The sequence below is a fragment of the Leucopleurus acutus genome, assembly GCF_964270905.1.
Source record: "Leucopleurus acutus genome assembly, chromosome: 5".
Classification (NCBI taxonomy): Eukaryota; Metazoa; Chordata; class Mammalia; order Artiodactyla; family Delphinidae; genus Leucopleurus; species Leucopleurus acutus.
The window spans coordinates 65,722,608-65,750,019 of NC_139147.1; the positions used below are offsets into that span (position 1 = coordinate 65,722,608).

General features: G+C 37.9%; 1 protein-coding gene across 1 annotated transcript; it reads left to right on the forward strand.

Annotated features, from left to right (window-relative positions):
- Nucleotides 1–794: 794 nt before the first annotated feature.
- Nucleotides 795–27,091, forward strand: TIMMDC1 (translocase of inner mitochondrial membrane domain containing 1). Its single transcript, XM_082840136.1, has 7 exons — nucleotides 795–1,190; nucleotides 3,600–3,765; nucleotides 7,186–7,274; nucleotides 7,708–7,775; nucleotides 18,698–18,776; nucleotides 21,994–22,104; nucleotides 24,366–27,091. Exons 1-7 carry the CDS (start codon nucleotides 997–999, stop codon nucleotides 24,514–24,516), a joined length of 858 nt encoding a protein of 285 aa, XP_082696262.1. The 5' UTR covers nucleotides 795–996; the 3' UTR covers nucleotides 24,517–27,091.
- The last annotated feature ends 321 nt before the right edge of the window (nucleotides 27,092–27,412 follow it).

Below are 27,412 nucleotides of genomic sequence, written 5' to 3' on the forward strand. Positions count from 1 at the left end.
ATCAAGGATGGGTAGGGATTGGCAAAGAGAACATGTGACTGTATTTGGTTGCTAGCAAAGATTAAGTGAAATTACACAAACCAGTTTGAGAGTATTTTAAATGCATGCATTTTAATAAAAACTATACTTTGAAGCACATGTTAGTGGAGACTGTAGTGACGGGAAATTATTGCTGGACTATCAAGCAAACGCCTGGTAGAAATTCCAGAAATTGTCCTGCCTTTCGAGAAACAGTAGGCATACGAACTAAGGGGAGTAAAACCCATCTTGTGAAGCCCAGGGCCGATTTCTTTAAAGAGTGTTCTGGAAATCTCGGGGTAACTGGCACCAAGACCCCTCTTCAACGCCTCGGTCCTTTCCGAAAACAAGAATAGACCCCACCCAACCCGGTAGTCCGTGACAGGGTAAGTTGGGCTTGTATTTGCGCAAATTGCCTTCCCCTTTCCGTACTCCACTTGTAGTGAACACTGCACTTTCTTCACCTACATGGGGTTTCTGCCGTTTTAAATACGCTAACCTACTTTAGCTTACGAACACGTCTCGCCGCCTGCAAACTGTCCAACTCTCCCGTTTTCCGGGCGCAGGAAGACCAAGCACATAACGCCAGAGGCGGGGCCAGAGAGCGTTGAGCGTGTCTACTCTCCGCCACCTCACTTCCGGCGGGGCGACGCCGCACCGCAGCGGTCCTTCCCGCCTCCAACCGGAAGTGTGGTCGGATCCGGCTCCGCCTTTGCTCTTCTTTTGGCCTTTGCCCTCGTTGGGGCGGGACTTCCTGTCTCGTGTGTCCAAGGGCCTCCAAAGTGAGGCCTGGCGCTGAGGGCAAGTCTGTCAGGCGGTGTGGCAGCGGGTACGGCCGCGAATTAGCTCGGGCGTAGTGTACGGGTACTCGTCCACTCCTTCTTGCAGTTATCCTCGCTCTTCTCCCACGGCGCCTCCGGGAGGCCTTGGCGCCCTGAGCGCCCAAGCGAGTGTCTGTTGGCAGGTTCGTAGAGGGCCATGGAGGTGCCGCCGCCGGCGCCACGGAGCTTCCTCTGCAGGGCGCTGAGTCCTTTCCCTCGGGTCTTTGCTGCCGAAGCTGTGGCCGCCGATCCCAAGGCTCTTGTGAAAGACCAGAAGCTGCCTTCCTACGTCCCAGAACCCCAAAACCCGGAATCCGGATGGGACCGCCTCCGAGAGCTGTTTGTCAAAGAGTAAAAGTACCTACTGTCTGTGGGGAGGGGTTCGAAGGAGGTGACCTGCTGCCTGGGTCATCTAGGGCGAAGGACCTCAGAGTGGTGGGATTTACCTTTGTGGGATTTGGGGTTTTAATATTTGTATTCCAAGTTTGTATCCTACCATTGCCGTTTGGTAGTTCTATTGGTTGACAGGCCGGTTTTCAGATGGTAAGGGTGAGACTAACTGAAAGTCAGAGCTTTTAGGGGTTTTAGGGACTGTAGTCTTAGTGTAATCCCCCGATTTTACAGATGAGAAGAATTGAACCAAGCTACTTAGTGATCCTAGAACCAACATCTGCAGGACTCCACTCCAGTATTCTTTTTCACGTTTCACTTGATCCCAAATTTTCATGAACAGCAGCCCTCCTCGCCATGAAAGTGGAGGTTGGAGAAATAACAGAGTTGTAAAGTTTTTATTCTGCCAAATAAGGAATATATAAAAAAATAGTAGCAACTGTTGTCTCATCAGTTTATAAAAGAAAAGATATTAGCTGGATTCACAAATAAGGATGTTTCACAATAAAGAATAAAATAAGCCTTTAAACTAACTTTAATGGAAACCTCAGGATAATTAATTTCATCATGTTTTAAAATACATCACTTACTGGTGAAAAGTTAGCCTTCTTATGAAGTACTTTACCATATACTACACTGTGTTATCAAGTGGATAAATTAACATTTAAGTTTTAGTATGTTGCTGAGGTAGGGCAGGGGAGCTGGTGGAATTGTATTTAATTACTTTATTTAGTTTCATCATCTCATTTTAAAGATACCGAGGCTGCCCTTCTCATTGGTCGTTCCAAAATTTGAGATATCTGTGAATGATCCTGTGTAGTACACAACAGAAAAGTGTTATTTTGATCAGCTTTATAAACAACAGAATGATGAGCTGAAAGAAATTTGGAAGATAATTTAGTGTGACTTTCATTCTTCCTACCATGTCATGGGTGAGGAAACCTAGGTTCAGAGCGATTGTGTTCTGGCTGCAGGTCATTTAGCAGTGGATGACAGAACCAGAACCACAACCCCATTGCTGTTACTTATAGTCTAGGTCCTTTCCACCACTATGCCTTGTTTGTTCACCGTTCATTAGCTCTTAGGGCCAATCATGTAACTTCTTAGAGCCTCTGTCTATAAAATGAAGAAAAATGTCACCTATGTCATGGAATTTTTCAGAGGATGAGAAAGAGGAAAGCATATTGCATTTCCTGGCTTGTTAACTCTTAAGCTCTTTTACATTTATTCTTTTCTGAATTCTGCCAGTTTTTATGTAGATGTTGTTTTTGGTCCTTATTCATTATAAAAGATAAAATATAAAGTTCAGCTTATAGCAGTTTTTCCTCTTGATATAGGAATTAGTTTCCTAAGAGATTTTATTTAGGTTTCTCTCTTGTATATGCAGGAACTATGAAAACTTACTGATTCTGATTTCAGAAATGTAGTGGTTGTTATTGGCAATTAGAATTAAACACTTGTACAGCCTCTGAAGAAAGCAAGTTAGTAATGTAAAAAATTAACATTTAGTAGTTTACTTATGTAGGAGGGCCATTATTTATAGTAACTGAACACTTACAAACTTAGCTATTTCTTAGAGCAATTTCCAGAGGACATCTTGGAAGCTCCAGTACGGGTTCTGGTTTCTTATGCTTTTGAGAGTAATAGATTGGATTAAATGGTAGTTTTTCCCTGTTATTTTAGGTTTGTCTGTGTTGCCCACTGCATGGTGAGCTTTATTATTCAATGGTCTTTAATAGTACAGGCCCATGTGAGCATGACATAAAAATTAAATATTCAGAAAGATAAAGTTTTGATTTTTTTTTTACATCTAGGAATTCATTCTGGCATATGTTGTCCTAAAATCTCATAAGCTCGTGTAATTTCCAAAAGTTATCTAAAAATTCAGAAAGGGAAATATTGATCTGTACATCCATTTCACAAATTCTTTCTGTTTACAGGGATATGGTAGAGCTGTAATAGTCATCAAATAAAATAACCTTAAAAAACAACCTTTTTATTGGAGTATAGTATGCACCTAGAAAAATGTACAAAAGTATACCACTCAGTGACTTTTCAGAAAGCAAACATAGCTGTGTATGCAGCCCCAAGACTGTTAACAGCATCCCAGAATCTTCCCCTGGTGCCCCTTCCTTGTCACTGCCTTCCCAAGAATAACCACTAGCTTAATTTCTGAAAGCATAGATTAGTTTTGGCTGAGATTTGAGCTATTTGTAATATAATCATTTAATTCATCAGAAGATTTAACTGGTTCTGCCCATCATGAAAAGTGTAGCCCTTTTAGCATTTGAGATAATTCTGATCATACTGTCTTTTGGAGAGCAGTATGCATAAACTAATCCCAAACAACACTGTCTTTTTGATGTTTAGTGAACAGCAGAGAACGTCAAAAGAACTTCAGGATATTTACAAGGCGGCAATTTCAGCAGGCGTCATTGGCTGGGCATATGGGGGGATACCAGCTTTTATTCATGCTAAACAGCACTATATTGAGCAGAGCCAAGCAGAAATTTACCACAACCAGCTTGATGCAGTGGTATGTACTGGTGTTCTAATAGTATTTGGGGGCATGCCAATTTAGCTGTTCCTTTTACACTTAGTCATCTAGTTAGGTGGTAGGGTTGGGAAGGTTTAGGAAACAAACTCTGTACTTGACAACAATGCAAGTACTAATGCTAAAGTGCATACACGAGCCTCGTCAGACCACTTTTCTTATCTTCAGAATTGATCACCACTTATGGCTCTACTTTCTGAAATATATTTCTACACCCGTGCTAAATCGTCATGGCTCAGCTGTAGCATATTTATCCTATTCAAAATGCCTCCTGCAGTACACTAGCTCACACTAAAACAATAATTAACACTTAGAGCTTTATAGCTTGTAGAGTGCTAACTCATTTGTTATATCTTAGCTCTGTACATCAATTCTACTGTATTAGTGAGAAAGTTACAGCTCAGAAATTTTAGTTTTTTGAAGCTTTTTTTTGAAATTGTGTCAGACTTAAAAGTTGCAAAAGTAGTACCAGTGTCCCACAGTATCCAAGGGGGATTGGGATCCAAGGACTCCTGCGGATACCAAAACCCGAAAATGCTCAAGTCTTTTGTATAAAAAGGCACAGTACCATAGACCCCCCATATCCATGATTCCACATCCTCAGGTTCCAAATCTGAGGATACAGAGGGCTGACTATACAAAGAATTCCTGTATACCTTTCAGTCAGATTCTCCAAATGTTAAAATTTTACGACATTTGCTTTCTTATTCTCTCTCTGTATAAGGCGTACTATTATTTTTTTGTGAACTGCTTGGGAGTAAGTTATAGACACATGAGTGCTTCAGCATGCATTTCCTAAAAACAAAGACATTTTCTTACATAACCACAATATTATTATGCAGAGCAAGACATTAACACTTACAGAGTACTGTTATCTTACCTATGGACTTCATGTAAATTTTGCTAGTTGACCCACTAATATAATTTATTTTAAAAGTAAACAATTCAGGGGCTTCCCTGGTGGCGCAGTGGTTGAGAGTCCACCTGCCGATGCAGGGGACACGGGTTCATGCCCCGGTCCGGGAGGATCCCACATGCTGCGGAGCGGATGGGCCCTTGAGCCATGGCCGCTGAGCCTGCGTGTCTGGAGCCTGTGCTCCTCAACGGGAGAGGCCACAACAGTGAGAGGCCCGCGTACCGCAAAAAAAAAAAAAAAAAAGTAAACAATTCATTAAAAAAAATTTTTTCTGGTCCGGGATCTAATACTGGATCAGGTGTTGCATTTGCCTGTCATGCCTCTCTAGTCAGTCTCCTTTAATCTGGAACAATTTTTCTGTTGTTCTTTGACTTTCATGACTTTGATATTTTTTAAGACTATGGTCCATTTATTTTATAGAATGTCCCTCAACTTGGATGTTTGATGTTTTCTTGTGATTAGATTTCACTTATGTGTTTTCACAGGAATACCCTAGAACTGATGTTGTATTCCTCAGTAGGTAAGGATAAGGAGCACAAGATATCTATTTGTCCCTCAACTGGTGATGCTTAACTTTAGTCACTTAGTTAAGATGGTCCCTGCCAGGTTTATTCACTGTAAAATTACTATTTTTTTCTCTTTGTAATTAATAAGTGTCTTATGAATACTTTTTAGCTACTTGAGACTATGCCAATATCCTATTTTTCATCAAATTTCTACCCTCTAGTTTTAGTATTCAATGCTAATTCTTGCCTAAAGCAGTTATTACTGTGGTGGTTGCCAAATGGCCATTTTCTAATTCCATCATTCCATTTATATTTATTGGTTAGTATTCTACTGTAAGGAAGAGCTTTCACTTTCCCTCTATTTATTTATTTGTCCATTTATCTATTTATAATTTATTTATTCAATGTGGATTCATGGATTCTTATTTTATTCTATAGTTTTATAATCCATTATTATCATCATTTATTTTGATACTCAAATTGGCCTGGATTTGGACAATTGGAGCCCCTTAAAGCTAGCTCCTGTGTCCTTTTGATATGTCCCGTTACTCTTTTTTTTTTTTTTTTTTTTTTTTTGGCTGCGTTGGGTCTTCGTTGCTGCATGGGGGCTTTCTCTAGTTGCGGTGAGCAGAGCCTACTCTTCATTGCGGTGCGCAGGCTTCTCATTGCAGTGGCTCTCTTGTTGCAGAGCATGGGCTCTAGGGCACGCAGGCTTCAGTAGTTGTGTTACACAGGCTCAGTTGTTGTGGCTTGCAGGCTCTAGAGCACAGGCTCAGTAGTACTGGCACACGGGCTTAGTCGCTCCGCAGCATGTGAGATCTTTGTGGACCAGGGCTCGAACCTGTGTCTCTCCTGCATTGGCAGGCAGATTCTTAACCACTGCGCCACAAGGGAAGACCCCCATTACTCCTTGAGCACGCCTTTACTTTCTAAAAGGCACAGCAAGGTGTTTCTGGTCCATCTTTTACTTTTTAAGCACCAGCCCTGGCATGAGCCCATTTCACCAAAGACCTATAGTTTCTTTTAAAATGATATTTAAAAGCCAAGTTCTAGTGCTAGGTATGCTCACTGCTACTGAGGTATCATGGCTTCTAGGCTCTAGGCAGATAGAGTTAGGAAATGTGTATGTGTATGTGTGTGTGTGTATGACTTATGTACACATTCGTGCACATTTCTATATCTGTTTCTATATTTATCTACCCATTTATTAAAAGCCATGAGTTCGCACTGATACCTTTCAGAGAGGTTTTGACTTGCCCAATATCATATAGTAGTTAAGACTACACTTAGGGTTTCTGTCACATTCTTTAAAAATCTTGGCTTTACCCTCACAGTATTATGCCAGACTTGCTTCATTGTGGTCTAGTGAAAATGAGTTGTGGAAACAGACAACCTAACTTCCAGTTCTGACTTTATTCCTTATTGGCTGAGAAAAACTTCCTCTCTATGTTTTAGTTAAAACTAAAACACCTGCTTGAAGAAAATGTTGTAAAGATTAAGTGAGGTAATATGTTAACAATGTTTACACAGAAGGTGGTCAGTAAAGATTGTCTTTTTTTCTTCCTTTCCTGCACATCTGTATAACTTTAATCCTTACCCTTTACAGTATACTCTGTGCTTCTTCTTTATTTTGTGTTTTTCTTTTCCCCACAATTTCTTGAAAGAAAGTATGTCTAATACTGATTTTATGTCTGTCATAGTGTTTGTCATATAGATTCTTAGTTGCTACTTAATTGATGGATTACTTGTGTGACACTTCATCTCTTAGTTCCTTTTACACCTCCTGATAGAATACGATGCACATGGCATTTTCACTTAAGTTTCAGTAGTTAAAGAATGGTATTTCTAGACATTTTCCTATTGTTTCTATGTGTTCAGGTGTCCCTACTTAATGCCTAGCTGACATTCCTCCACCACATTTTTAAAATAGGGAAAGTGTCAGGGTGTCTCAGAACCTCACTGCCTTTTTATTAACTTTAGCAATCTGCACATCGTGCTGCCACACGAGGCTTCATCCGGTATGGCTGGCGCTGGAGTTGGAGAACGGCCATGTTTGTGACTATATTCAAGTAAGTTCTCTGAATTGTGATGAACGGTCTTGGGTATTCTTTTAGGAGCACATTTTTTGAGCAGTGGAATTATAAAGTTTGAACGCCCATATAAAAGTGATTCATGATACCTTTTTCTTAAGAACTTTTATCTATTTGCCTAAAAGATTGGTTCAGTTGTACTTTTGTATGCATGGATGAATGTCTGCCAACTAATATCAAAATAGATAGAGGTTTGCTAAGTCAGAGGAACTCTGCAGAACTCTTCTTTACATTCTGTTGCTTATTGGCATATTAGCAATCTGAAACACACTGAAGGAGCCTAGACTAGCACCAGAGATTGACATAGTAGGCTCTTCTAAACTAATACGTATCACTTTAGTGAAAGTTACAGTCAAGAAGGTAAATGAGATATGCTTTAAATGATGTTTTCCTCCTCCTCCCTTCTTCTCAGTACAGTGAACACTGGTCTAAATGTGTACCGAAATAAAAATGCCCTAAGCCATTTTGTCATTGCAGGAGGTAAGACATTTTTGTTTTGTTTATATTTTTCAATCTCAAATATGGTTTAGGAAATATGTAAGGACTTACAAGTCATGGCTACTGAATTCTTTGGTTGGCTTCTCATCACACCTCATTCAACATTCATGCAAAATGTATGGAAAAAGTTGTGCTTGGTCCTTGGTGTACTTGTTGAACAAAACAGATAAGGTCTTTGCCTTCACTGAGTTTTATCATCTAATGTGGATGGGAAAAAAACACGTTGCTATGATAGAAAGTAACAAATAGGTGGGGCAGTGGGATCTAATGTGGACAGGGTGATCGAGAAGACCTTTCTTCTTTTTTTTTTTAAAACATCTTTATTGGAGTATAATTGCTTTACAATGGTGTGTTAGTTTCTGCTGTATAACAAAGTAAATCAGCTATACATATACGTACATCCCCATATCTCCTCCCTCTTGCCTCTCCCTCCCACCCTCCCTATCCCATCCCTCCAGGTGGACGCTAAGTACCGAGCTGATCTCCCTGTGCTATGCGGCTGCTTCCCACTAGCTATCTATTTTACATTTGGTAGTGTATATATGTCCATGCCACTCTCTCACTTCGTCCCAGCTTACCCTTCCCCCTCCCCGTGTCCTCAAGTCCATTTTCTATGTCTGTGTCTTTATTCCTGTCCTGCCCCTAGGTTCTTCAGAACCTTTTTTTTTTTTTTAGATTCCATATATATGTGTTAGCATATGGTATTTGTTTTTCTCTTTCTGACTTACTTCACTCTGTATGACAGTTTCTAGGTCCATCCACCTCACAAAAAATAACTCAATTTCGTTTCTTTTTATGGCTGAGTAATATATATTTGCCACATCTTCTTTATCCATTCATCTGTTGATGGACACTTAGGTTGCTTCCATGTCCTGGCTATTGTAAATAGAGCTGCAGCAAACATTGTGGTACATGACTCTTTTTGAATTATGGTTTTCTCAGGGTATATGCCCAGTAGTGGGATTGCTGGGTCGTATGGTAGTTCTATTTTTAGTTTTTGAAGGAACCTCCATACTGTTCTCCATAGTGGCTGTATCAATTTACATTCCCACCAGCAGTGCAAGAGGGTTCCCTTTTCTCCACACCCTCTCCAGCGTTTATTGTTTGTAGATTTTTTGATGATGGCCATTCTGACCGGTGTGAGGTGATACCTCATTATAGTTTTGATTTGCATTTCTCTAATGATTAGTGATGTTGAGCATTCTTTCACGTGTTTGTTGGCAGTCTGTATATCTTCTTTGGAGAGATGTCTATTTAGGTCTCTGCCCATTTTTGGATTGGGTTGTTTGTTTTTTTCATATTGAGCTGCATGAGCTGTTTATATATTTTGGAGATTAATCCTTAGTCCGTTGATTCATTTGCAAATATTTTCTCCCATTCTGAGGGTTGTCTTTTCGTCTTGTTTTTGGTTTCCTTTGCTGTGCAAAAACTTTTAAGTTTCATTAGGTCCTATTTGTTTATTTTTGTTTTTATTTCCATTTCTCTAGGAGGTGGGTCAAAAAGGATCTTGCTGTGATTTATGTCATGGAGTGTTCTGCCTATGTTTTCCCCAAAGAATTTTATAGTGTCTGGCCTTACATGTAGGTCTTTAACCCATTTTGAGTTTATTTTTGTGTATGGTATTAGGGAGGTTCTAATTTCATTCTTTTACATGTAGGTGTCCAGTTTTCCCAGCACCGCTTATTGAAGAGGCTGTCTTTTCTCCATTGTATATTCTTACCTCCTTTATCAAAGATAAGGTGACCATATGTGTGTGAGTTTATCTCTGGGCTTTCTGTCCTGTTCCATTGATCTATATTTCTGTTTTTGTGCCAGTACCATACTGGAGAAGACCTTTCTAAGGAGGTGACATTTAAGCTGATACCTGAAGAATGGAAAGGAGCAAGGCTTGCAACGAAGTAGCCTAGGCAGGGAGAACGTCAAGGGTGAGGGCTCTAAGGTTTCTCAAATGCAGGATAATATGACTGGAACATAGTGAATAAGGGAAAGAATGGCTTGAGATTAGATTGGTAAGGTGAAGTAGAAAGGAGCCAGATTTTTCATGGTAAGAGATTGGATTTTATTTTAAAGCTCTCTGCCTCTGGTAGATAATGCCCTCTTTAAAATGAATGTTTAAAAAGAAAAAAAAAGTATTGAACATTTTCATTACATTTCCAGTACAAATCCAGTACATTTCCAGAAATGTAAATGAAGTTAACTGCGTATACATGCAAATACTCACTAATTCATGTACATTCTCTCACATACAAAAACATACACATACTGCACATAACAGCTTTTTACTTTTTATTTGGAAATAACTTCAAGCTTATGGAAAGTTGCAAAAATAAAATACAAGGAACACCATGAGCAATACCCTTTAGTACTGATATTTGTTATTGTTAACATTTTTTTTTTTACTCCACCCCCACCCAGCTGCACAGCTTGCAGGATCTTAGTTCCCCGATCAGGGAATGAACCTGGACCCTCGGTAGTGAAAGCACAGAGTCCTAACCACTGGACCGCCAGGGAATTCCCAGTTATTATTAACATTTTAGCCCATTTGCTTTATCACTTATGCTTTCTTTTATTTTGGGTGCACTCTGTTTTTCTCTGTGTATACACACACAGGCAAACGCACATATACGTAATTTGAGCTTAATGTTTTAATGAAAACATTTAAAAATATAAAAGTAGAAATAGACATTAATAGCATTGTAGCAGCTAGAACTTGCCTGGTTTTAACTTGTGAACATTTTTACATGGATATTCTGTAGGCTCAAGTGCCTGTATCCGAACCAAACTCTTGTCTTTCTGCCCCTACTTGCAGATTTACTCCTGTTATATGTTCTCTGTCATCTGTTAAATTCCAAAATTGGAAATCAGTTAATGATGTGGTTCTGCCCTTTATTTCCCCTTTCCAGACTTCTAGTTCTGTCAATCTTTTTTTTATAAAAAATTTATTTATTTAATTTTGGCTGCGTTGGGTCTTCGTTGCTGTGCGCGGGCTTTCTCTAGTTGCAGTGAGCGGGCTTCATTGCGGTGGCTTCTCTTGTTGAGGAGCATGGGTTCTAGGTGTGTGGGCGTCAGTAGTTGTGGCACGCGGGTTCAGTAGTTGTGGCTCGCGGGCTCTAGAGCACAGGCTCAGTAGTTGTGGCACACGGGCTTAGTTGCTCCGTGGCATGTGAGATCTTCCCGGACCAGGGATTGAACCTGTGTCCCCTGCATTGGCAGGCTGATTCTTAACCACTGTGCCACCAGGGAAGCCCTAGTTCCATCAGTCTTATTCCTTAAATATATATGGACTCTCTCACCTCCTCTTTGTTCCCACTGCTACTACAGGTCTTCCCTGTTTCTAATCTTGGTTTGCTTCACCTCTACTGTTAACTGACTTTTTTGAAATATGAATAAGATTTTAATACTTCTCTGCTTCAGATTCTTCCATAGTTTCCCATCACTCTAATGTCGATTCTTGACCTGACCTCCATGCACCACTCTTGCCCAAAACTTATAATCTACTTGGATTTCTCAAACCCAGCATATTCTTGCTTTACAAGAATGCTTGCTTGAATCCACCTTCCAACTCCCACAACTAATTTCATTCAGCTCTATACTTAACCTGTCTTTCAAGTTTCACTTCATCTGTCAGCTTCAGCTTCCCTAGAGGGTTCTCCTAGCTCACATTTTCCTATCCTTAGGTACCTTTCCCCTGTGTTCTCATAGTTCACTGTAAACAGTTTTATCAAAGCATTTATAACACTGTGTTGTAGCTGTTTACTTGTTTTGCTTCCCTACTAGGCGACTTACTTGAATTCAGAGAAAGTGTTAGCCTTTTATTTCACAATTGTTTAACATATAGCAGGGTAGAATAAAGGTTTCTTGATTGAATGTAAATATTAGTAAAATAAAAATAGAAAAATATATCTGATACAATATATATTTTTATCTCAAACCAGCAACCAACATTAAAATTAATGGTATAACACTAATTTATCCTGAAGTCAGACTCAGGTAAGGATGTCTTCCCTCACCACTATTATTTGGCATTGGTCTGGGCATTCATAAAAGTATATTCAGCATCTAGAATGCCTTAGTAAGGAGCTTGGCAAATCCTCTCCCTCAAAAGTAATAATAAAGCTGGACAAAATTATCAAAAGCAACCATTTAAAGATTCTGAGAGTTGACCAGAGGCACACAACAAATTGAGAAGCATTTATTCAAGAATTTCTACTGAATCTCAGTGAGAACAGTGGGAGTAGTCTGTAGTGTTTCAGCTTGGGGCTTCTTCCACCTCCTAACACCCAGCTGCATGGTGTTGAAGTTCCACAAGGGCAGGGCAGGCTGGGAGGAACAATACTTCTGCTGTTTGAGGTGACTGACTTGATATGGAGCAGAGCACAGCAAATTCCATGCCTAAGGGTGTTGCTGAAAACAATAGCAAACAGTTAGGGAAGGACAGTATCACACAGCTAACCTGAGGCTTTGATGTTGTTTGGGGCAAGCAGTAGACTGGCAGATGAGGCAGAATCTTACCAGGGATGTCCAGGGAACAAGAAAGCCAAAACGGACTTCAGTAAGATCTTACTAATCCCCAGAACTCCAGAAAGTTACCTGTATGTGTAAGCACACTCAGGAGAGACTGGTAAGGGCCCTAGCAAGCTACTTATCTTTGGTTAATTGTGAGGCCTCATGAACACAGAAAGTAAAAGCCAGAAAGGATTTATAAACTGCCTAAACCTTGAGTGCATTCTTCAAGCCACAGACAGATCCACTGACAAAAGGTAGCAGCCAGGCTTCCCTGGTGGCGCAGTGGTTGAGAGTCCGCCTGCTGATGCAGGGGACACGGGTTTGTGCCCCGGTCTGGGAAGATCCCACATGCTGCGGAGCGGCTGGGCCCATGAGCCATGGCCGCTGAGCCTGTGCGTCCGGAGCCTGTGCTCCGCAACAGGAGAGGCCACAGCAGTGAGAGGCCCGAGTACTGCAAAAAAAAAAAAAAAAAAAAGGTAGCAGCCTTACTGGCTTATGATGTGTAATCACAACCTCTGACAAATCATTGACTGACTACCAAGCTGGTATGATTCTTAGGAAGCCAGGCATAAAAATAAAAACTGAGCAGAGACTTCTGTGGCTGCACTCTACAAAAACAACAACAGCAAAAAACAAAGACTCCATAGAATTGGTACAGGCAAATCACTACATAAGCAAAGAACCACAGCCATGCCCCTGGTAGGGAGATGTTCCAACTCCAGTGTTGCTATAATTTATTACCTAAAATGCCTGATTTTCAAAAACAGCAAAAATGTCACACGATATACAAAAACAGGAGACTTAAAAAAAAGCAGTCACTGGGTATGTCTCTGACAGAGGCCATCTATTGGACATAGCAAACAAAAGACTTCAAGCCATTTTAAAAGAAATAAAAGTGTGATGACATTTACTCACCATATAGAAAATATCAATAAAGATAGAAATTATTCAAAAAAGAATCAAACGAATATTCTAGAGTTGATAAATACAATAATGGAAATTAAAAATTCACTGGAGAGGAGGCGCTCAACAGCCGATTTGAGAGAGCATAAGAGAATCAGTGATCTTGAAGATAGATCAATATAGATTATCTTTTAGCAAGGACAGAATTTTTAAAAATGAAGACAAATGAACAGAGCCTCAGAGATCTAGGGGACACAATCAAGAATACTAACACATGGATAATGGAGAGGAAAGAAAGAAAAGGGAAGAAAAAGTATTTTAGGAAATTATGGCCACAGACTTCCCAAATTTGATGAAAAACATTAATCTGTACATCCAAGAATCTCAACAAACTCCAAGAAGAATAAACATGAACAGATTCACACTTAGACACGTAATAGTTACACTGTTGAAAGAGAAAAATCATGAAAGCAACAAGATAAAAACAACTCATACTGGAATACCCAATAAAATTAACAGCTGACTTCTCATCAGAACAGTGGAAGCCAGAAGGCAGTAGAATTACTAAGTGCTGAAAGGAATAAACTGTCAATTAGTAATTCTATATCTAGCAAACCATCCTACAAAATTGAAGGCAAAAGATGTTGGCAGATGAACAAAGAGAGAATTCATTGCTAGCAGACCCACCTTACAAAAACATTAAAGGAAGTTCTTCAGGCTTAAAGGAAGTGATATCAGATGGTAACTTGATTCTACATGAAGAGCATTGATAAAGATAATTATATAAGTAATTCTTGAAGGCAGTATAAATATTTTCTTAACTGATCTAAAAAAGTTACATAATAATAAAATTGAAGTGTTGGGCATACAACATTTAAAGCTATGTATTATAGCACAAAAGAGGGGGAAGGAATGGACTTATTTTGGAGCAATGAAATGACACCAGATAGTTACTTGGCTCCACAGGAAGAAATGAAAATTACTAGACATGGTAAATACATAGGTTAATATGAAAGAGTTTGTGAATCTATTGTTTCCACTTTCTTTTCTTAACTGTTTCTACCCTTAACGTCATTAAAATACATATGGTTGTGTAAAATAATAATAATAACATTGTATTGTTGTTTTTAAACATATATGCGTAACGTAAATGACAATAATAGCACAAAGAAGGGAGAGGAGTGGAGCTGTATTAGAACAATGTTTCTACATTTTACTGGAATTAGTACTGATCTGAAGTAGACTGTGATAAGATGCATAGTATAATCCCTAAAGCAAATAATAACATAGTAACTTTAACAAAGCGTAACAAGGTCAAAAAGGAATTAGATAATATAGAAAACAAATAGCAAAATGGCAGATCTAAATCTAACCATATCAATAAAAACATTAAAACATGAATGGATTAAACATTCCAATCAGTAGGGATTGTCCAACTGTATTTTAAAAAGGATCCAACTATATGCTGTCTGCAAGAGACATATTTTAGGTTTAAAGGAACAAATTAGTTGAACATAAAAAGATAGACAAAGATATACTGTGCAAACAGTAAAAAAAGAGCTTGAGTGACTATACTAGTATCAGGCAAAATAGACTTTAAGAGAAAAGTCCTAAAAGACAAAGAAGGACATTTTATAATGTTAAAAGGGACAATCCACCGAGAAGATACAACATTTAGAAACATACGCATCTAACAACAGAGCTCCAAAATACATGAAGCAAACACTCTGAATTGAGAGGAGAAATAGACAACTCAATCAGTTGCTGGAGACTTTTACAGTAGCTGGAGACTTTAATACTCCACTTTTAATAATGGATAGAACAACTAGAGGGAAAATCAACAAGGATATAGAAGACGTGAACACTTATCTATCTACATGACACAGTAACATCTCTAGAACACTCCACCCAGCAATAGCAGAATTTTCATTCTTTTCAAGTGCACAGGGACATTCTCTAAGCTAGACCATATGCAAGGCTATAAAACAAGTCTCAGTAAATTTAAAAGGATTGAAATCTCACAAAGTATGTTCTCTGTCCTCAGTGGAATTAAACTAAAAAGAAATTGGGGGAAAATCACAAATATTTGGAAATTAAGTAACACATTCATAAGTAAACCATAAACCAAAGAGTAATCAGAAGGTAAATTTAAAATATTTTGAGCTGAATGAAAATTAAAGCACATTATATTAAAATTTATGAGGTGCAGGGACTTCCTTGGTGGTCCAGTGGTTAAGACTCCACACATCCAGTGCAGGGGGTGCAGGTTCGATCCCTGGTCAGGGAACTAAGATCTCGCATTCCACAGTGTGGGAAAAAAAAAAAAAAAAAATTAAATGAGGTGTAGTCGAATTAAAATAAGAAAGATCTCATATGAATAAGCTTCCACCTTTAAAAACTAGAAAATGAAGAGCAAAATAAACCTAAAGTAAGCAGGCAGAAGGAAATAATAGAATTAGAATGACACTCAATGAAATCAAGAGAAAAATCAATGAAACCAGAAGTTGGTTCTTTGAAAAGAGCAACAAAATAGACAATCCTTTAGCAAGACTGACCACAGGGGTGGGGGGTGGGGGTGATACAAATTACCAAAATTTGCTCAAGAAGAAATAGAAAATCCCTATAGCCCTATAACAAATTGATAAACTAAATATTTAATTAAAATCTTTTCACAACGAAAAGTCCAGGACCAGATGGCTTCCCTGGCTATTAATATTATCCTAATACCAAAGCCAGATGAAGTAGACAACTAAACTACAGATCACTATCCCTCAAGAGTATATACACAATTTTATCCTTAACAAAATATTAGTAACCAAATCCAGCAACGAATAAAGATTACACACCATGACCAAGTGGAACTTATTTAAGGAATTCAAGGTTAGTTTGAAAACGCATTTGACAAAAGTCCATTCATGATAAAAACTCAAACTAGGATTAAAAGGGACTTTCTTTAACTTGATAAAGATTATCTATGAACAACAGCTAACATATTTAATGGTGAAAGACTGAATGATTTCCTTAAGATTGAGAACAAGACAAGTAGATGAATACACTTGTATTTAGCATTATACTGGAGACTTTAGCCAGTGCATTCAGGCAAGAAAAAGAAATAAAAAACATCCAGATTGAAAAAGACTGTTCACAGAAATATGGTCCTGTGTAACAAAGAGTGTGCCTCCATTTTTTATGTTTGGCTTTTAGCAGCTTCTAAACCCCACCACTCGTCCTCCACCACCTCCCTTTTTTAATAAATTTATTTATTTATTTATTTTTGTCTGCGTTGAGTCTTCGTTGCTGCACGCAGGCTTTCTCTGGTTGTGGCAAGCAGGGGCTACTCTCATTGCAGTGCGTGGGCTTCTCATTGTGGCTTCTCTTTTGCGGAGCATGGGCTCTTGGTGTCTGGGGTCAGTAGTTGTGGCTCACGGGCTCTAGAACGCAGGCTCGGTAGTTGTGGTGCACAGGCTTAGTTGCTCCGAGGCATGTAGGATCTTCTCAGACCAGAGCTCGAACCTGTGTCCCCTGCATTGGCAGGCAGATTCTCAACCACTGCGCCACAACGGAAGCCCCTGACCTCCTTTCTAATAAACAGTTTTTCAGAGCAGTTTAGGTTCACAGCAAAATTGGGCAGAAGATAAAAGATTTGCCATATACTTCCTCCCTGCTGCATACACATAGTCTCTCTGGCTATTAACATCCCACACCAGAGTGGTACATTTGCTACAATTGAAGAACCTAAATTGATACATCATCACCCAAAGTCCTGTTTACCTTAGGGTTCACACTTGGTGTTTTACATTCTGTGGGTTTGGGGAAATGTATAATGACATATGTCCACCATTATGGTATCATAAAAAGTATTTTCCCCTCTAAAAGTCCGTGCTCTGCCTATTGATCCCCATGCTCCACCCTCAACCCCTGGCAACCATTGATCTTTTTAACTATCTCCATAGTTTTGCCTTTTCCAAAATGTTGTATAGTTGGAATCATACAATATGTAGCTTTTTCGGATTGACTTCTTTTATTTAATAATATACATTTAAGATTCCTCCATGTCTTTTCATGAGTTGATAGCTCATTTCTATTTAGCGGTTGATAGCTCATTTCTATTTAGCGCTGAATAATGTTCTATTGTCTGGATGTATGACAGTTTATTTTTCCATCACCTGTTGAGGACATCTTGGTTGCTTCCATGTTTTGATGATTATGAACACAGTTGCTATAAACACCTGTGTGCAGGTATTTGTAGACAAAAGTTTTCAACTCTTGTGTCATTGCTGGATGGTATAGTAAGAGTATGTTAGTTTTATAAGAAACTACCAGTCTTACAAAGTAACATTACCATTTTGCATTCCCACCAGGAATGAATGCAAGTTTCTATTGCTTCATATCCTCACCAGCATTTGATGTTGTCAGTGTTCCAGAGTTTGGCTATTCTAATAGGTTTTTTAAAAATATTTTGTTTGGAAAAGAAGCCTAGAAAAAAAGACCAAATTTTTAGCTGTCTCTGGATAATGGAATTAAAGGTGATTTTTGTTCTTGTTAATTTAAAAATTTAGAAAAGACGGGGACTTCCCTGGCGGTCCAGTAGTTAAGACTCCGCACTTCCAATGTAGGGAGCGTGGGTTTTGATCCCTAGTCGGGGAACTATGATCCCACATGCTGCGCAGCACAGCTAAAATATTAAAAAAAAAAAAAAGTTAAAGAATTGGATAACTGGGTATGCTGGATGCTCTAAATGCATAGTCTATAAAATAATAATAATAGGATATTACAAACAACTTCATATCATCACTTGAAAAATTTTTTAAATTTAGAAAAGTTAAAACAATGAATATTTAAATTAAATAAGTACTTAAATAAGAACTATAAACATCAAATGTTAATTTTAAAATTGTTACCACCTGAAGTGTCACTCGTTGTGTTGTACGTAGTGAAAGAGGAAAATGAATGGACATCTTGGGTGTACAGTCTTAGTGGGAAAGAAAGAGGACCTATGCCCCGGCCACCAGGTGGCGTTGTAGGCCAACTGCCCACTTGCAGGCCTGCTTGAGAGGTGTAGCGTAGCAGTACAGAAAGGTGAGGCTGGGGGAGGACATGAACTGCAGGCTCTAGTGAAGGTTTTGTTAATTATTTGGGGAAAACTTTCCTTAAAGAAGGAACAAATGAAAGAGGTGGAAGTGAAGAAATAACAGATTTTTAAGGCGAGGTTGGCAAAAATGAAGCATAATGAGAAGAGGCTGGGTCCATAGAACCGACTGAGCAATTCTGTTTGTAAAAGGAACGTTTCTTCATTTGAACCTGCAGAGTGGATGAGAAGCTGGCTGTATTGGCATTTTAGATTCAGGAAATCTAGGTTGTGGTGGTATATTAATGTTGGGTTCAAAAAGCTTATTTGGAGATTTATGTCCTTCTTATGGAGGAACATTTTTAAATGGAACTCTGGTGTTTAAAGATGATTTAATATTGCCCTTTGTTTGTTTCTTTTAAAATAGCTATCACTGGAAGTCTTTTTAGGATAAACTTAGGCCTGCATGGCTTGGTAGCTGGTGGCATAATTGGAGCCTTGCTGGGGTAAGTGTTAACATGGTTTGATTCTAAATTAATATAATTTAATGCCTTCTCTGTTAAAAATTGCAATCATTTCTAAAGAACAAATTTAATACTTAGAGCCTATAAAAGGTCTCTAGTCTCGTATTAGCAGTAGCTTTGTCCAATTCTGATTGTACCCCAGTTGTTGATTTTACTTCTAGTTTTCACGGGATAAAAACTGTTAAATATCTCTAACACCTGAAACTATTTGAGGTTTGAGCAAAGGTACTTATAAGTAGCAGGAAAAAGGAATAAGAAACAGTTAACAAGCACATTCTATAAAAAATTTGGGGTTAGATTTTGTTTGTATAGTTTAATAAACGTTAAGAATTTTCTTCTCCAACTTTTTACTTTGAAACATTTCAAACCTGTAGAAAACATGAGTGAATTGAACATTGAACACCCATATAACCCTTTACTCAGATTCACCAGTTGTTAACATTTTTCCATATTTGTTTTCTACCTCTCTGTTTATGTGTGGGACATGTGTATATTTCCTTTTCTATTTTTTTCTTTTGGTTAAACCATTTAAAGTATTTTAGACCTCATAATTCTTCAGCCCTAAATACATCAGCATGTATTTCCCAGGATGAAGAACATTCTCCAATGATATCACAGTACAGTTACCACAATAAATAATTTAGCATTGATAGACTGAATAGTATTTAAGATAGGGTCCATATTCAAAATTCCTCAGTTATTACAATAATGCCATATATATATAATTTTTTAAAATCCAGGATCTAATTGTTGCATTTCGTTGTTATGTCTCTTTAGATTCCTTTAAGCTAAAACAGTTCCACTGCCTTTTTTTGCCCAGAATATTTCTCAATTTTGTTTGATTATCCCCTCATGATTAGATTTAGGTTTAATGTTTTCACCTAGAATACAACATAGGTGAGGTTGTGTCCTTCTCAGTGTATCACATCAAGAGACATATTATGTCACCCTTTGTAAGTGATGTTAACTTGGTGCATTAGTTTTCTGTTGCTGTGTAACAAATCACTACAAACTCAGAAGCTTTAAACACCACACATTTATTATATGGGGTTGGTCAAAAAGTTTGTTCAGGTTTTTCCATAACATCTTACAGAAAAATGCAAACGAACTTTTTGGCCAACCCAGTATCACTTTTCTGTAGGTCAGAAGTCTGGGTAGGCTCAGATGGGTTCTCTGCTTAGTATTTCAGAAGGCCAAAATCAAAGTGTTGTCCAGGCAGGTTCTTACCTGGAGGCTCTGTGGGAAGAATGTGTTTCTATAAAATTCAGGTTGTTGACAGAACCCTGTGGCTGTAGGCCTGAAGTCCCCGTTTCCTGGCTGGCTGGCTGTCAGGCACCACCTTGTTCCTAGAGACATCCACATTCCTTCTAACGTGCCCCCTCCATGTTCAAACCAGCAACCAGCATGTTGAATCCTTCTCAGACTTTTAATCTCTCTGACTTCCATTCTGCCACCAACTGGAAAAAACTCTCTCCTTGCAGAGGGTTCACCCAGATAATCTCTTTTTTGATTAACTCAAATTCAACTGATCAGTAACCTTAATTACATCTGTAAAATCCATTTTGCCATGTAACAATTTAATCATGGGCATAATATTTCATCATTTACTCATAGTTGAGAAATTAGGGCAGGAAATTTTGGGGGGCTATTTTAGACTTCTGCCTGCCACATTTGGTATCTACTAAATTTCTCCACTGCAAGGGTATCTTTTTGCCATTGTGCTTAATAAGGAATCTGTGGGGTGAGACTGTGTAAATAGCCCGTTCTCCAGATGTCTTTCTTCTAGTGGTTTCAATGATCCATTGATGATCCCTAATGTAATCAGTTATTGTAAAAGTTGCAAAATGTTGATTTGCTAGTTCTGTCATTTCTTCTGTTTTTATTAGTTGGCATTTATCTGAATAGAAGAGTTATTTCTCCCTTACCCTCCATTTTTCTACCCCACTTTGGGGAGGAAACACTGTAACTTTATGGATTCTTTTTTTTTTTAATTAAAAAACTGTTTTAAAATTCAACATATTATAATCTATTGCTGATGTTTTTGTTGTATTGTTAATATACCAGCTTTGTTTGAAGGGGAAAATTGCTGAAATTAGCCGCAAAAATATTTTTTTGTTGAGGTAAAAAAAACACATAACATAAAAATTACCATCTTAACCACTTTAAAGTGTACAGTTCAGTAGTGTTACCTGTATTCACATTGTTGTACAACAGATCTCTAGAACTTTTTCATCTTGCAAAACTGAAACTCTGTACCCATTAAACACTAATTCTCCCTTCTCCCACCCCACAGCCTCTGGCAACCACCTTTCTACTTTCTGTTTCTGTGATTTTGACTACTCTAGGTGCTTCTTATTAGTGGAATCATACAATATTTTTCCTTTTGTAACTGGCCTGTTTCGCTTAGCATAATGTCCTGAAGGTTTATTCGTGTTGCAGCATGTGACAGGATCTTCCTTTTTGGACTGCATAATATTCCATTGTATATACAGTACCACATTTTCTTTATCCATTCATCATCAATGAACATTTCCACCTAGCAAAAATAATTTTTAAAATGTGGTTACAACTTAAGTTGTAACCAGAAGGAATTTAAGTTGTGTCAGAGTCAAAAACTCCTTCTCTTTGAAAACATGAACCAAACCCTCTTCATTACTGTAATAATTATTATCTAAATCAGTTTCTCAATGGGTAACTGTTGGCATTCTGGTGAGACAGTTGTGCCAGACTCTTGAATTTTAGGATGTTTTGGCAGCTTCAGCCCCAAAAGCCAGTAGCATCCTTCCCTCAATACCCTTCACATTTCTTGTCCCTTAAGGGGCTCTGGCACCATTCCTGGTATTAATTTCATTTCTGAGAAACCTTCAGTATAAAGCTATTTACTAGAACTTGTCATAAATGTATTTTTCCCGGTTTATTTATCATTCATGATAAAAATCAGAGCCAATTTATAGACCTGTTGTTTTTATACCAGTTAAATTTAGGAAGTTGCAATGATTGTTTTTCCTATTGTTCAGACCAGGAAGGAAATTATCTTAATATTTTTTTATTTGACAAGGACACTTTAATTATCAAATGTTCCTGTACCTGTCAGTGAGCAAGTGGCTCGTTTGGTGCTGCTCGCGCCTTAGCAGAGACACTCATGTTTCGCGTGGTTAACAGCTCTTTCTCCTAAGCATTCCCTCTGCCTCCCCCTCAGCACTCCTATAGGAAGCCTGTTGATGGCACTTCAGAAGTACTGTGGTGAGACAGTTCAGGAGAGAAAACAGAAGGATCGAAAAGCACTCCAGGAGCTGAAACTGGAAGAGCGGTAAGGAGCATGTTAAGACCAGGGGGGTGTCTGGCTTTCCTATCCGTGGACAGTGGTGCCCTCTGAAATAAGTACTCTAAATTGCTGCTCAATTCAAAGAGTTTCTGTTTACTGAGTCCTTCACCTGGCACCTTACCTGGTCTTTTAATGTTTTTAATTAAGGAGAATGGAAAACTGAAAGACACTAATTGAGAATCTTTCCTTAGATACATTTTTTTTTTAAGTTAAAATGTTGTAAATCTCATTTGGTTGCATATTTTTTCTTTTCCTATGTTTTTGACTGCATAGGAAATTATCTAAAGGAAGTAAACAGCAATGAGTTAGCTTTATTTAAAAGATGATATCCTTGTTTACACGTACATCTATGAACAATACAGAGCATGTTAGGCCTCCACATTCAAAGATTTTACTTCTTGCTGTGGACGCAATAGGCATTAGGTAGATATAGTGGCTGTTCATGGACTAGATGCCACTGAGAAGGATACAGACTGTCACCTGTTTATCTAGTCACTCCCTGGGGTCCAGCAATAGCAGACTTCATGCTAATTCTTTTTAAGATCATCATAATAGGCTGCCATCTAGCACTTTGGTACAAATGATTCTCATGGTTCTGCTTCCTGGCCACTAAGATGACATCTGCTGCTGCTACTTTGGTGGTTTGGTAGATAAGCAGTCTTCTTTTTCCCATGTTTTTGTTTGAAACTTCCATTTGTGCCACACACACACACACACACACACACACACACTCACACACGGAAATTCTTAATATCTGTAGATCTGTTTTCCAAGAACAGGTGCTATAGGAGAAAAAGCATTGATTTTAGAGCCAATGAAACCTTGAAAACAAACCTTAAATCCCAGCTAGACTATTAATTAATTCTGTGACCGTAGATGTTTTCCTTAACTTCAAGCCCTCAGTTTTCTCAGCTGTTCTAAGGGAAGAATCACACCACAGTGTTCAACATATGTTTGTTTTGTTCTGTCTTCTTTCCATAGTAAGAAGGTGAGTGAGATATGCTGCTCTCTAGGTTCTAGGATAAAGTACTTAAAATTCTGAAATGCCATCATATAATTTGATATTATGGAGAGCTAAAAGCATGAAAGCATTAGCTTATTTCTAGCCCTTTAGGTGTCCTGAGAGACTTCTTTTTAAAAAAGGAATCTTTGAGAAAGAAGTTGGAAAAGTAAGGAAAATATCTGGTTATTTGAATCTGATATAGGAAGTTATAGAAGAATTAACATTTGGAAAAATATGAACAAATAATAATTGTATTCCAATCAGAAAAAAAGGAAACCAGAAAAAAAAAACTAGAGAAGTTGGTCAGTTATTTAGAGATGGAAAACCTCAAGAATGGGTAAAAACAACAACTGGAATTATAGAAATGAAAGAATATTTTGGCAGAAGGAAATAGTGTCAGAAGTGTATAGGTTATTTATATATTTATATATATATACATATGTAATATATATGTGGTATTTCTGAGGACAGTTAATAAATAGTTAAGAACCTTTTATATGTCTGCTTCTTTGCTTGAAAATAACTACAGTATAGAGAAATCAACAAAGTGAGAATCTAGAAAATTGACATAGTGAGCAGAAAATACAGAACATTGGCTGTATTTTCCATAGAGCTATGAAAGAAGATATGGTCAAATCTGGTTATGAAGAGTTGAGAAGAAAGTCATAGGTGACCCTGATAATCACTTAAAGACAGGAAGACACTAATACTTGACTTGGAGAAAGAACTGATCTGTTATTTGGAAATTCGATTTTTTAACTCCTAGTAAATACACGTATGTAGTATTGCCCTATGTGACTTTTCCGTACTGAGATTACCAATGTTATAACCTTTGTGCATGTCCCACAAGGTCTGTCAACAGAGTTTAACAGAGTGGCAGGGTGTTTCACATCCCCTCTGGGCCCTGAGGGCAAGAGGACAGATTGGTTTGAGGCTCACACCTTAGCTCAGGGTGCTTCATTCAGCAACAGCATGCCACCCCTTCGAGAACTCTGGAATATCTTAAGGATCAGAGCTACTGCTGGCAATGTCCACGATGGTAATGTGAGACTCCTAGCTGGCTTGTAAGTGGAACAGGTTAGGAGAGAGAAGAAAGTCATTGTATTTGAAGTGCAAGGAGCAATGTTTGCTCACAAGTTGTAAGGGAGTATAAGACAAACACTATCTTTCTAAAAAAAATTCTCTCTAAAAACCAAAGAAATAGAGCAGTACTTGATATATCCTTCTTGTTCTTTGATTACAGGAAAGCCAGACTACACTTTACTGAGCTCCTCCCTGAAGAAATTGAAAGTAATTTACAGAAAAATCGATCCAAGGCCGATGCTAAGAAGATTGAAGCACTGCTAAATCTTCCTAGAAACCCTTCGTCAGCAGATAAACAAGACAAAGACTGAACATGCTCTGGACTTAAAACTCATTGGAGAGTTGAAAGCTGTGTTGCTATGTCCATTGAATGCCAGTTAGTTGGGCTGCTGACAGATGTAAGTATGGGCATCTGTAGTGGCAGTGACTTGCTCTTACTTTTTTTTTTAACCAAGAATTGGGCTACTGTACTCTTACTTTACTCATCCTTAAATTTAAGTACGTACTTTTATCTACATTGATTGATCTATATATTTGACATTATATCTATATTGATTGATCAATATAGATTTCTTTTCCCTGGATTATACAATAGTAAATTAAGATTTCCCAAAAGATTAAAGTTGAATTGTACAGGTTGTAAATTTATTCTTGTAGCCCTTTAAAAGAGTACTGTAGGGATCACTAGGAAGGAGAGGAAGGAACCAGGTAAGGCAAATGGTCTGTGAAACCCTTGCACCCTTGAGTCCTAGAAACAGTAAGGACCTAAATGTGTAGTCGTGTTTGGTTCTGTCTTAATAAAAATCAAAGATGGTTCCTGTGCCATTTGAAATAATATAAAACTTAACAAAAAGGACAAGTAGATAAGCATTATTAAAGAAACAACCGACCTTGTTTCCTATCTCAGTAATGCTGACAAGTATCTCTGCTATAGTATACAAGAGTTACTCAGAATAGATACACTGTCTCTACACTCCAGGAGCTTGCTGCCTGAGAAGGAGGCTGCCCTGCAGATTATAACTTTTACTCAGTGAGAGGTGAGAATGACTGAATTGAGTGTACTGAGAGGAAAAAACTGCTAGTACTTTGTTTTGGGGTTAGACCTCTTGGTTCCTACTCTGAAAATACTGTTGTTCACGTGAGCAGGGTTTGTGAAGCAGCCTAGAGTAGGGGCTAAAGCCGTGGGCTCTGGAGGCAGAACAACTGGCTTGGAATCTCAGCCCTGGAGCTTTGCAGCCATGTGACCTGCAGCCAAGCCATTTTACTTTAAGTCTCAAGTTTTCTCATCTGTCAAATGAAACAGTATCTACCTCAGAATGAGTATTAAATGAAACGATGTGTGTAAAACATAGCACAATGCAGTGGCACACAGGACATTATCTAACAACAGGTATTAGCAGTTAAAAGGATACGCACCAGCACATTTTCACCATGATTTACATATTATTGCCACACTCCCAAAAGCATGTTTTTCTTAATTATCCCATTCATAAATTGCTGACAAATTGGTACTTAGTCAATCTGTTTATTGTTCTATTCACAACCACATTGAGATTAAATCCTTCAACTTATAAAATTAGATGGTTGGTTTTAAAATAATTTTATTCATATCACAAAAATATCAGAATAATAAAAGTAAAAAATACTACTTGAAAAAATAGTAGTAACACATTTATTAAATGTAATAAGCAATAATTTACTATAATTTATTTAAAGTACAAGTAAGCTGTCTCTTAGGTTTGTACTGTTTTGTGGTTACTTCTAGAGGTCTCCTTTTGATCATGTCCAAGGATTATGAATCTTAACTAAATGTGGCAATTCCTGGTGTGTTTTTTTTTTTTTGGTAGCTGTTTGTTTGTTTAAATTCTTGTAATTTTGTTCTGTGAGCAACCATTTAAAAGTGTACCTCTGTTCCATAGACTATATAGAGTAATCTAGCCCCTTTACAGCTACCAAAATTAAACGTTTTAAATCCAGCCCCGTTTGAGAAACTTGGTCAACTTGCTGTGCAACTCCAGATTTTCAAATGAGAATGTCTGATTGCCCCAGGTTAAATCACATCCACTCCTGGTCCAATTGAGCATGGAAGGCAATTTCAGAGAAAGAGGAGTCATGAGTTAAGTGATGTAGGAACAGCAGTTGGCCACTTCTTTCTTTTCAATTCTCTGCTGATGTCAGAGGGATCCAGAAATACCATGGAGGAAAAGCCACTTTAGGAATGTAAGGAAGCCCTATGGAATGCTATTTTCATTACTTCAATCAATTTCTGCTAAAGACAGCTTACTCTTTTGTACATACATAAAACCTATCTCATTTTAAATGAGAACCTTCTCATAAAGATTTTACAAAGGAGATTAAACTAGCATAAAGCCATTTAAGGAGAGTATCAGTCCAATGTGAACTAAACAAATTATCACTCTCCAACCTTACTATTGCTTTGAGTTGTAAGTCCCCTACATACCAACATTCAAGTTGTGAACTGTTTTTTTTTTAAATTTAACTAAAAATAAATTTTAATTCCTTTATATGTCTTTGAAGTAACAAAATAGATATGCCAATTTTTATTACAAAAATGAACTTATGAAGCTGTTTTCATTTGCAGTTACTTTCTAGAACAAGTTATTGATTAGTTCATAAATTTTAAATAGAAAAAAAAGTTTGTGTGTGGTTTGTACACATGCACAACTTTTGCTAAATCTTTTCTTAGAGACGTTTGCATTTTCCTCCTTAACAGTTTATTGGTTGTGTCAGTCTTAACCACAGAGGTTAGCAGTGTATATTAAGTATTTTGCTATGCCCTTGTTCTCTAATACAGTATTTACTTTGGCTTACCAACTTTTTTCCAAGGAATTATCAAGAAGCATTCATCTGGGCTTTTCATAGTATTGATTTATTTTTTAGTTGCTCCTTTTAAAAGAAAAAAAAACAGTTCAACAAAATCTATTCTTGTTTGACCTATGATCTGGTAAGTTTGATTTACTTTACAAAACAAAAAATAAAGTCATTCTGTTTGCATTTACTAACAAGTTGCAAACTTTTGAAGATGCGAACATGTGTTCGCACGTCCAGTCACGTAAGTTAGTTCAAGTGTCTGGCATACGTTGTCACGTGCATGCACCATTATGCTTTTGTGTACTTTACAGTACTGTATAGAGTACAGTAGTAACACTATATTTACTTCAAGCCCAGCATGTCCAGAAGCAAGCG

Bases quoted from the DNA above. Each gene is read 5' to 3' on its own strand.
- TIMMDC1 (XM_082840136.1), top strand. From the start codon at position 997: ATGGAGGTGCCGCCGCCGGCGCCACGGAGCTTCCTCTGCAGGGCGCTG. The intron at 1,191-3,599 runs GTAAAAGTACCT...TTTGATGTTTAG, and splicing joins CGAGAGCTGTTTGTCAAAGA to TGAACAGCAGAGAACGTCAA. The intron at 18,777-21,993 runs GTAAGTGTTAAC...CCTCCCCCTCAG, and splicing joins ATAATTGGAGCCTTGCTGGG to CACTCCTATAGGAAGCCTGT.